The following is a 12,077-nucleotide window of genomic DNA, read 5'->3' on the forward strand; positions in this document are numbered from 1 at the left end:
TTCAGAATGCTCATTTCAGCTTGAGCATCATATCACCAGAGCTGTAAGATGAGTTATACTCTGGTAAATGCTGACACAATTTTATGGCTACACAATGCACCATGGCTTTAAGACTCCATGGACACAGTAAAAAATTTCTATACATGCATAGAGTCAACTGAGTTGTCTTATCTCCATTTCAAATGTATTTAGTGGACTAGTGTGAGACTAAATTTATCAGGGTCCAAAAGAATATCAAAGTCTCCACAGTGCAAAACACAATGCTCATTCAAAACACAATATATGGAACTGATTTTAAATAAAAGTATTAATTTATTTCTCGCACAATCTTCACATCTTTTTTATTTTGCTGACCTTTTTTTCCCTTTTCTTTCTTTTTTTTTATGTCAGATTTTAAATGCATAAGATATTAAATCTGCATTAACCAATTTACTATGGAGGCCAGTTTGTGAAAGGCATATGCCCCTTGGTTACCTACAGCTATGAAGGCCCAGAAGCCCTCTCCCAGCCTTGTGTTCCTACAGAACACTGGTACAAAGAGAAGAACAGAACACAACAGCTGCCCAGAACAGAGGGCATCAGCAAAGGCTCCAGCACTTCCTAGCTGAGAGAACAGCATTTCACCACAGGTTGCACAGCAAACACACAGGCTACTACCAGAGGAAATCAAATATTTAAACAAGAAGAAAGTGATGCATTTCAGTCATGCGTGAAGGGAAACCCAGTGAATAAAAATTATACAATGCCACCATGAACTTGCTCTTAAGAAACACACAACAGTTTATTTTGAATGGAATAGAGTACCAAACACAGCAGAATAACTTTCTTTTCCTTGAAGGTGGAGGAAACACAGCCAATTCTTCCAAACATCAAAAAAAAAAAAAAAAAAAAATTAAAAAACACTAAAAGAAGGAGTACACTTGTATTCTTAGTAGAAGAATCCTAATTAGTCTGCTTTAAAAAAACCCAAAAATTTAAACAGACACACTTTGTTTTAGCTACAGGTTGATAATCCAATCATTCCAAAACATGGAAATTGAGAGATTTGATGTTCAAACAATGCAAAATAAAGGAACAGGAACTCACAGGGATGTGTAATGTTCAGTATGCAAGCAGCTAACCACATGACAGTATGCAAGCAGGTAATCACATGACAGAGCTTGTCTACTAAGAGCTCTTCAAGAAAGACTGAGATTGTTGAAGAGCACAAATCCTTTCACTGGGAAGCAGGGAAAGATAGTTTATTGTTTAAAGGCTGCCAGGGCAGGAGCAGCAGCTGATTTTAATTTCTAATGAATACGTTGGGCATTCCTCTTGACCACAGGTAACATTTGTGGAAAAAAGGAATAAGGAGGAAAAATAGATTCCATTTGATGAAGGAGGAAAAGCATCCTTGGATATCAACTCAACAATCTAAAGAGTCAGTTTCAAAGTAGATTTGAGGGGTATAGTGATAAAATTAATATTTGTGCTCAGAGACATGGATAAAATAGAAAATCCAGTTTAGACATCATACAAAATGTCCTGGAAATGTAATGCATTAAAAATATTTTAAAATGAAAGATTTACCCAGATCCTTAATGAGTGATAATGCTTCCCATGATATAAATGCTCCACCACCATCATCCATAGCTCCCTGCCCAACGTCCCAGCTGTCCAGATGTCCACTGACCAATACAACCTGGAAAAGTAGTTATGAGAAAACATATCTACATGAAAACATTGACTCAGAAAATTCTGTTTAGCATTTAAGCATTTAAATGATTTTGTCACAAAGTGGGCATTTTAGTTTAGAACAGGAGGAAAGAAATTTTTCAAATAAAATTAAACATTGTTCTCTAGTTGCTGAATATTAATCTGGGGTTCTACTACTTTAAACCACTGTCTAAGTGAAACTAGATAAGCTGTGAGAAATGTTTAAATGAAAGGTCTTATCTCATACATTATGAAAGTGCATACTTTCCAGAGATGCAGGACTACTACACTGCTGACTGGTGAAATTTTCTTTCATATTCCATCTGTTTAAGCCCTTAGGCATGAAATTTGATTAATCCTATTTTTGGGTGCATAAGGAAAAAATATGAACTTAGACTGAAGCATTCCCAGAGGTTTTTGTTTTATTATATATCTATGGTACTTGTCACAGAGGACCTCTAATTTATTACAGGATCCCCTATGTGCTACAACAATGACAAGATATTTTATAGTTCATTAGTCATAAGGATATTTTAAAACATGGTAGCAAGTCCTAGATGGGTTTTCTGCAAAGAAAGTTTTATGACTACAGTAGAGAATAGTAGTATGGGCATCTCCAGAAACATCTCATTGCAGATCTGAACCCTTCAAATGTTGACAAGTAGCATCAGACAAATATACCACAAGTGTGACAGTTCCCCAGCTAGGCTTTGAGCTCAAGGGCTGATGGATCTATGACAAGGGAAAGGTCAAGGAGGGACAAAAACTCTGAGCCAAGCAGGCAGTGTGGTAAAATGGTGCAACAGCACAAAACCAAGAGCAGGATGTGTTCAACCTATGACAACTCAGAGTAAGGAAAAACTGAAGGAGACCCTGGAGCATCTACCTGTGTTCTGCTCAGAACTGGCCATACACAAAGGCATGCTTCTCACTCCCTGGTTAGCTGATGTCAAACAAGTCTCAGAGTTGTGGGATCCAGAAGAATGTAAAAAATATTAATTATTTCTGCCACCCTCTTCTCCCTAAGGGATAAGGACCTCCTGGCATATTATCTCATCTACCATTCCTCACTGGACAACTAGTCTAGCACTGTAAATGAGAACATAATGTGTTTTTCCTGTTATAACTCCTGGAGAGCAAGAGTCTAGGCTGTAAAGTATGCAGTAAACATTGCAAGGAAGTAACTTGGAGCCCAAACATGAAGATCTCTACTTTCTTCTTCATGTCAGATAAATCTAAGTATGTTTTCACTGGCTATTAAAATTAATGGACTATCATGGCAAGATAAAAAGTACCAAGTACTCATCATACGTCAGTGATTTTTATCTAGCCAAGCACAAACTCCGGTAACATAACTGAAATACCCATGGTATTAAACAAAGGCCATGAGAAAGTAATAATCATACCCATTGAACTGCCACGGGTCCAACCAGAATGCACCAAACCCCTTTAAATTTAGAAAATAGACTGTGAGATCTTTATAAATGTGTGTGTTACAAGAAACAGAACAGTCAAGCCTTAGAAGCAGAAAAAGCTTGTGATCAAAATGTGAAGAACGGCTTACTCTTTCCTTCTCACGTCTCAACTCCCCTTTCTGGTTATCCAGCATTAACATGTGCTTGCTTTCCAGCACAGACTCATTTTCTTGGTAGAAAATAGACATGCTGCAATCTTTATTCCAAAACGTCCCCTCTTTCAAAGCTGCTTAAACTTGGATGGATGGCCCCTCTGTAAAAGCCTCAGAATTTCTCAGGGGTATTCCTGTGACTTTGTGATTTAATGTCATGACCCTCAAAGGGCCAACACAAAAGATTGCAAATAGCACATTTTCCAGGAACACTGCCCTTCAGTAGAAGTACTTAATAGCAACACAGCTTGAAACCAGATCATCTGAGAAAAGCAATATCATCTTTGGAGGTAGAAATGTTCCTGAAATGAAAGTAGAGAAGAGAAATGCTCACTGTGGCCGTTCTTTTTGCTTTCTTCTAAGGGAGGACTATGCACATGTTCACACTTGCTGGTAGTGAGGGCAATGCATGAATGAATTCTGCTCTGTGTTCGCTCCTGAACGTGCAGCCCCACTGCAACCTGTCTATGCAGGAGAGAGCCCAAACACCACCACACTTTGCAGCCAGCTGATGCAGACTCAATACAGTCCACTCAATAAGGAATCCACAAATAATAGTAATTTTTTTAAAAGAACAGAAAAGGCTCTGAGTGAAAACCCAGTTGTCTGTGGTATAAAGGATGTCTATCTCAGCTTCAAAATCACCATGTGGTTTCTTTGTTCTTAAAGCAAAAATTGGTTTTAAGAAAATAACTATTTTGTCTCCTGGGAAACAGAGCTTCAGGATCAAATGAATTATTTAGAACAAGTTTGTAAACTCATTGAGAGACAACCAAGTTTACAATAGGATGCCTTCAGCAGTGAAAAAATACATCACTAATGCTGTTCCCTGGGAGCAATCTCAACAGTGTCTGAGAGGGAATTACTACTAATTTCTGTGGAACAACACATATTAAAACAGCAAGAAATTCTGAATCAGAAGAAGATGGTGTAATCTCATTTGGGGTTACAGACTCCAATTGTAAAGCTTCTTCACCGACTCCAGAACATTACAAAACAGATCAAGGTTCAAGTGGATTGAGAAAGTCAGTTAATTTTATGAATGAACTTCAACTTAAATTTACTGAAGCTGTTGCCAAGTGCAATTACATAAATACAACCATTGTACCTCTATGTGAAAGTTTCTTCAAAACAGTTGTTTTTTTTCAAACTATCATGTTTTTGTAGCAGCTGCTGAAATGAAAGTTTCACTGATCATGCTGATAGCCATAGATGTTCTTAAAATAAGACACAGTTATAAAATAACAAAACCCACTGTGTTTATCTTGATCTTTAAATAGATGGAATGTGTCTCAGCAATGAATGGAAATATTACTGAAATTCAGTTTAAACCACTATATTCTTTAAAGTAATATTATAAAATAATAGCATTATAATACTCTGTATTGTTGGGCTAATAACAAAGGCAGATAAAGCTATCAAGGACGTATGATTATTGCATTTTCCACATTGCTTTCAAAGCTGTTATGTGATTCTCAACTCCAAATCTACACAGACACTAATAATTTATACAAAACAACCCTATAGAAATGACAGAAGAACACAAGCACTGCACTGCAAATCAATGCTTGAAAGTATCTGTAAGTATAAGTACTTGTTTTAAATATGCAGAGAAACCACAAACAACTGTACAGGACAGTACAAATATAGCAATACATATTTGCTAAATTGACTAAAAATAAATTTGGAATAAGACAGCTTGCATGTAACCTGACAACTTAAGATTCATCTTATTCTATTTCCTTCTGCATCAGTATGATCATGTCTATAGGATGCCTTTAGGTCATATGCAGCATTTCAATCAAGCATATTGAAATATAAAAAAAATATTCTAAACACAGGAAAATTAGGAAGAGGAACTACACATTCACATACATGCGTATATGTCATCCTTTTCTAAGCAGGATGGTTTATGCCACTAAAAAATAATCTCCCATACCATATGTAGTCACACAGACCAATTCCATTTGTCATGCAACTTCATAAAATGCAGGTGAACTACCTTCTGCTTGACTAAAAGGAATTTTAAGAAATGCCTATCCCATTTTTAGTTAAACTCAAAGCAAAGGCTTCTTTCTATGCAACCTTAGAGATCATAAATATTAAACATAAGGAAAGAACTATAAGCAACATTTTTAATCACTTAATTTAATCTAGAATAACATTTGTATTAAGTTTTCAAAACCACCATGCAGAGTTATTTCATGTCCCTGAGACAGATGTATATCAGGTAATGCAAGAGTAATGGAAGAGTAATGAAGCCATCATTCATCTTTGCCCTTCATGGATGAAGAAGGCTTTATGGATGGAGGTTTGGGTTCACAGAATAGGGTCTTTATTTATAGGAATCTGCCTATCAGCACATTTCTCTTAGAAAAGCATACTAACAACTTTCATTATGCAAAACATGAAAAGTATTTTTCTTTACATCTTCCTCCAGCAGACAGTGAAGATAAGGAGCACCTTAACGTGCAAGAGGACAGAAAACTTAAACAAGCATCACATACACAAAGAATCACAGAATCATGGAATCACAGAACCAATTAATTTGGAAAAGACCTTTGAGATCACCAAGTCCAACCTATGATCAAATTCAACCTTGTCAACTAGACCATGGCACTAAATGCCACATACAGTCTTTTCTTAGGCACATTCGGGGACAGTGACTCCATCACCTCCCTGGAGAAGACCATTCCAATGTCCAATCACACCTTCTGTGTGTAAAAAAACTTCTTCCTAATGTTCAACCTAAATATCCCCCTGTGCAGCAGACTGTGTTATATTGTTGTTGCTGGTTGCTTGGGAGAAGAGACAGAGACTAACCTGCCTACACCCTCCTTTCAGGCAATTGTAGAGAATAAGGTCTCCCTTGAGCCTCCCCTTCTCCAGGCTAAACAACCCCAGGTCCCTCAGCTGCTTGTCATGGGACTTGTGCTTCAGACCCTTCACCAGCCTTGTTGCTCTTCTCTGGACATGCTCCAGCACTTCAACATCCTTCCTAAACTGAGGGGCCAGAATTGGACACAGAACTCAAGGTGTGGCCTCACCAGTGCCCAGTACAGGGGAAGAACAACTTCCCTGGTCCTGTTGGCCACACTTCTGCTGATACAGGCCAGGATACCCTTGGCTGCCTTGGCCACCTGGGCACTCATTGGCTCATGCTCAGCCTGTTGTCAATCAGGTTCCTTCCTGCCTGGCCCCTGTTCAGCCACTCTGTCCCCAGCTGGTAGTGCTGCATGGGGTATGACCAAGAACTAAACAGGATATTAGAACCAGATCAAGCAGCTTTAGTCACGACACATTCAAACCCCAAGCATCTGTATGCCAAAACAACAAGCTTAAACAGTGAAGTCCTCTAGACTGTAACTCGAGTTCTTTTCAACTCTTCATGTACATTTTCAGTTAAATAATGCTAGAAGTTACTTGTTTCCTCAGGCAACAAAGGTTTACAGCGTTCTCATCCAGTTCACAATTACCTGGAAACCCATGAAAAACATTTCTATTCAAATTTTTGTTGTTCGCATTCTCCAGTTTGCTTCCAAGTAAGTCCATCTGAAATTCTAAGTACCAAAACAAGGTCTTACATTATTTAACTAGATATTTTCCTTGCATGAACCCCCTGCCAGTGCAGGGGCATTTGTGCAATACTTACCTTAAACATATAAACAGCATATAAAATTGATTTGTGTTTGGACCAAAATCAGAGAATAACAGAAGTCAGATAAGAATTAGGATCCCCTATTTAATCCAATTTAAAAATTGCCTATAATTTCTCTCCTTCCCCAGATACTCATTACTCATTTTTATTCTCACAAGCATTCACTCACTTCACAATTTCCTATTCTCTCTAGTCCCAACAAAATTTATGGCACTAAATAAACCATGACTAAAAAACTCAATCCCAGCTTCTCAGACAGAGGAACCCAGCACCAAATTCAGGCCTGTGCTCCTAAGCATAAGGGAGAACACTTTTAGTAATTTACACATTTGGATAGCATTACAGCTATGAACAACCAGATGGCTTCAGTTTATAAGGACTTAGAGATTTTCTTCATTTCACTGTGTTAACAGCATGAGAATAAAAGGAAAAAGAAAGGCAGCATATCATGTACCTAACTAGAGGGCAAATAAAACAGCTGGAAGGACTAAATTTAAGCCCATCATGCTTAACTTGCTTTCAAAACTATGATTAAATAAAGTCTTCATATACACAGATTTGCAAATAGAGAGTAGTAAATATGGCATGGCAATTTTAGGATGTATCAGTATCATCCGCAGTAGTAGCTTCCAAATAGATTTGGGAAAATGGCAACACCAAGCAACATGCATTGCTACTCCTTACCCACATAGCAAAGCTGGCACCAGTATTCGCCGCATCCTTCCTTAAAGCACTTCTTAATCTGCAGACTATATTTCCTTTCCCCCTTCTTATGGGGTGAAAAGAAATATATAGATTTTTTTGCCCTGACTCATTCTCTTCCCACTCCACCTCAAACCTTTCTCTCTTCAAGTCACACAGCAAAACAAATGCAAATTATGAGTTATCAACTCTTCCTACTCATTATTTTGTGTCCAGGCAAACCAACATTCCTCAAGTTTTAAAATATTTATAATAGTTATTTAATTTGTATCATGCAGCAAGATTCTGTAAATCAGACCCTTGGCTTTTCCACCAAAGGCCCTCCGAAAGCTAAACAATCTGAATCTGTAATCCTGTGTGCTGTAGCACCACACTGACTGCAGCAAACACATCACACATCATCTTCCATTCTGGAATCCAACCCAACTCTTCCAACAGCAGGATAAATACTTGATGAAAACTTCTCAAGCACTGCATTATAAAGATAGCTCTTTAAACAGTTCTTGCTGTGACACTGTGTTTTGTATACACTATCATTATTCAAGCTCAGCATTTCAACATTTGAGGAAGACAGGATGACAAAGCTGAGTGCCCATCGACAACACAGAGAACTGAGCACTGTAACATAGTACATATGGCATGGGATTAGAGTTAAACTAACATGAAAAGTAAGATATACACATAATGCATATATTTGGATATAAACTCTCCTGTATTTTAAGATGTGTGGGGCACTGCTACCAGAAGAAAAATACTTTGTCCAGTAATGCTTAAACACAAGCCTACTCTATTGTGTTTAATTTTATCAACTTCAACAGCTAAATTAAAGCATGGAGCTGTATCAGAGATATTCAGTTGTAAAAAAAAAAACCATACTTGATTAAAACTCTTTATGACAGTCTACCCTGGCCATTCCCCAAATATTTGTTTTGGGCTACAAAGATTTGTGTGTTTTGGTACTTGCCTTTAAGAAAATACTTACTGCCACCATTAAACTGCAATTAGATTAAATCATGTCCTACATGTAAAACAGGAACGTTACCTCATTTAGTGGATTTTATTTTGTATATATAAGGATATTTCTTCAAATTAGTTTTTAGCTTTGGTGTCCAAATAATATGACTGCACTGTACAGCTCCTTTTATTAGATTTTACACACATTAGGAATGGTTTTTAAATAATCAGTCTAGCTGTCTCAACTAATTTACAGTCCTAAAGATATAGTGAAGTTCAGAAGGAAAAAAAATATTAAAACAACAACTGTCTTTTCTACTTAATATGCAGTGTATTAAGTCTTAACTTCCAGGCTTCTGATTAAATGACAGATCTGCACATGAAACAGAAGTGACTCACTTAGTCACACAAGAATCCAACCCTATTATTGCTAAAAATCTGATTAACCTCCAAAGAGCCCCTGTGTCATAACATACAATAAACTCTTTAAAGCTGAGTCTCTGCTTTGTAGAAGTGATTGAAACTAAAGTGTTTCTGGAAAGTACTGCAATCAAACCTTCCTGTTTGAAGTGAATATCAAAACCACTGAGTAGTTAATAACTACTAGTAGTAAATGAGCTGGTATCATTTATAGTATGTATGACAGTGAAGAAGAAAATTAGTCTGAAAATAAATTATAACTGATAAGGGAATTGTAGTAAAGGTAACATGACATATAAACTATATGAGCATTCAAAAGATAGCCAAGTATTGAAATGACTACCATTTTCATATTAAATGTTGGATTTTAAGACTTAGCATTTCCATATTTAAGTCATCCAGCATCTTTTATTTCCTATTTCCTGAGCTGTAACATTTCAGAAATAATACCACTTTTCATAGTACTCTATTTTGAAAATAAGGATTTTAAATTAGATATTTCAACCCACTTCTAAAGGTTTTAACAGGAAAAATCGTAACAGTAACTACCTCTAAACAAAATTAGGTATCACTGAAATATAACTTACCCTTGTATAAAGAAGATGTTGTAGCTGCTTTTTTCTAGCTCAAATACCAGCAAAGAATCTCTGCAATACCCCTGTAGGAAAGCTAAAATGGCATCTGAGTTGATGTGAAGAGAGAAGCTCTCTTTTTTCTACACTTATCAAAGGAAGACTTCCCTTACACATATAGTAAATAATTTTTATGATCTAGAGTATATATATATTTATATATTTTTCACTTTAGAGATATAAAGGATTCCATATTATTACAGATCTAGCAACATCCCTAAATGTTCTATCTTTAAAATTCATTTTTTTAGATATCAAAACTAATCTCAGCTAAAATAAACACTAATATCCAGTGCTACTTCTTTTGCTGAAGCATTTACAAAGCCTACTTGTACACAGTGATACTAGGCATTACTAGCAAGCTTCCCCTTTTAAAACTGTAAAAATAGTAGATTTTTCTCCAGAAAAAAATTACAAATATTGTTTCCTCTCAAGAACACTACAGGACCCCTTAATAAGTAAGAACCTTGCCTCACTAGCACTGCTTTAGAGCATTGTGGTGATCTAAAATGTCCTGAAAGCCATCCTGAGTAGCCATCTCTCAACTGCCCTCAAGAAAATAGACTTTACAAATCCCCCAAGAAGAATGCTGATGGAAGCAAGTCAAAACAAACCTTACATGGCTGTAGGAACAGCAGAGCACTGTAAGAGAGGAGGCTTAAAAACTAGCACTTATGTCCCCATGCCAGACAGCAGGCATTGGAGAAAACTTGAGGTTGGAAGGGACTTCTGATGGTGCATTGACTTCCACATCCTGCCCGCAGCAGGATCAACTTGTATCTGATCAGTTAGAGTTTTCTCCAGTCAAGTTCTGAAATTTCTCACATAAAAAATGCTATCACTTCTCTGGAAAAACTGTTCCAGTGTTTACCCTTAGGAAAATAGTTTTTAAATACCCATTATAACACAAGCCTTTTCAAAAAATGTGCCCTGCTGGGCCATCAAGGCAGCATTCAAAGTCAAACTGTATTTTGAATGCTGTCAGCTGACAAGCCTGCCCTGTGAGCCACACCTCCAGATGCTTTTATTATTCATCACCACCAACTGAACAAAATGGAAAATAAATTTTTGCATCTTACCACACCGTGGTCCCTCACCATTACACATACTAAAAGGAGTGTTGATAATGTAATCCGTTCTCCCAGAAGTGTCCCACTTCTACAGTCACAATGACTTATCAGAATTAGCGATGCCTCTTGTCCTTGTTTCTTTATAGTGGATAGTGGCTCCAGGCCTTTCTGCTGTGATAGCAAAGACCTCCTCCTCGCACAGTTCACTGGCCCGTGTTCACCGACTGTGACAGACTTTTCTGATCCTTCCCTCTTATTCCACAAATCCTCACATAGGTTAGGCTCTTGCCATTTCCTCCATGCCCAAAGGATTTCATTGTCTAGTATACTAAAACACTCAATTAGTCTTTCATTTGATTACTATAACCCTTTTTCTTTTTAATGGCTCATCCTACATTCCTGCACAAGTTTTCTCAAAATTTTGCTGAGATTAGGGTTTTATAAGATTCTCATTATTCATTACTGATTTTTTTTAATCTGCATGTAACATTTTTTCTTTCCCATACACGTTGTTTCTAAACTGTACAATAAATGTCTCAATGCAGCACTAACTTCAGGCATTCTCAGAACTGCAGGAACCACCGTGGAATAAACCCATGAGGGAGATGCTCTGTTAGACCTCATAATTATGAACAAGGAAGAACTGATTGGGAATTCAGTGAAGGTCTGCAGTAAACATAAGATGGTGGGGCTCAGGATCCTGAGAAGAAGGGGTAAGGCAAATGGCAGGATGTGAGCTCTGGTCTTGGGGAAAGGAGTGCTTAGTCTGTTCAAGGGCCTGTTTGTAAGAATCCTGTGGGAGACAGAGCTGGAGAGAAAAAGGAGTCCAGGAGAGGAGAGCTGCCTGCTTTTCAAAGGTCATGCTGGGGACCAGCTGGAAAGCAGCTTGGCAGAGAAAGGAGCTCAGGGTCCTGGTGGACAACTAATTGACCATGAGCCAGCAATGTGCCTGCAACATAAACAAGGCCAAAAGCTGCATCAGGGAGAGTCATGTTTGCAGGTTAAGGAGGGTGATCCTTCCCCACCACTCAGCACTGGAGAGACACATCTTACACATTTTTGAGACACATCTCTGCGCTGTGTCCAGCTTGGAGCTCCCCAGAACAAGAAAGACATGACTATATGGGATCACAGATGTGATGGAGCTGTCACCAAAACTGCACAAAAACCAAAAACTCTCCAACAACATCTTTTCAGTGTTAGAGAATTATGGCATTACTTTCTGGCCAGGATGTTGTTCTGGCTAAGATATGCAATAGAAATAATTTCATCCACATATTGCCCGGGTTGTGCAGTGAAAATCATTCCATCACACACGG

General features: G+C 37.7%; 1 protein-coding gene across 4 annotated transcripts in view; it reads right to left on the bottom strand.

Moving 5' to 3' along the window:
* The window catches only part of CPQ (carboxypeptidase Q), a 130,991-nt gene that overhangs the window by 53,859 nt on the left and 65,055 nt on the right, over positions 1 to 12,077 (bottom strand). For all 4 annotated transcript variants that reach the window (XM_068184365.1, XM_068184341.1, XM_068184357.1 and 1 more), the window contains one exon: positions 1,570 to 1,681. In XM_068184365.1, the coding sequence (XP_068040466.1) occupies positions 1,570 to 1,681 (112 nt within the window). The remainder of the gene's footprint in view (positions 1 to 1,569; positions 1,682 to 12,077) is intronic.

This window comes from Anomalospiza imberbis, chromosome 1, assembly GCF_031753505.1.
Source record: "Anomalospiza imberbis isolate Cuckoo-Finch-1a 21T00152 chromosome 1, ASM3175350v1, whole genome shotgun sequence".
Taxonomy (NCBI): domain Eukaryota; kingdom Metazoa; phylum Chordata; class Aves; order Passeriformes; family Viduidae; genus Anomalospiza; species Anomalospiza imberbis.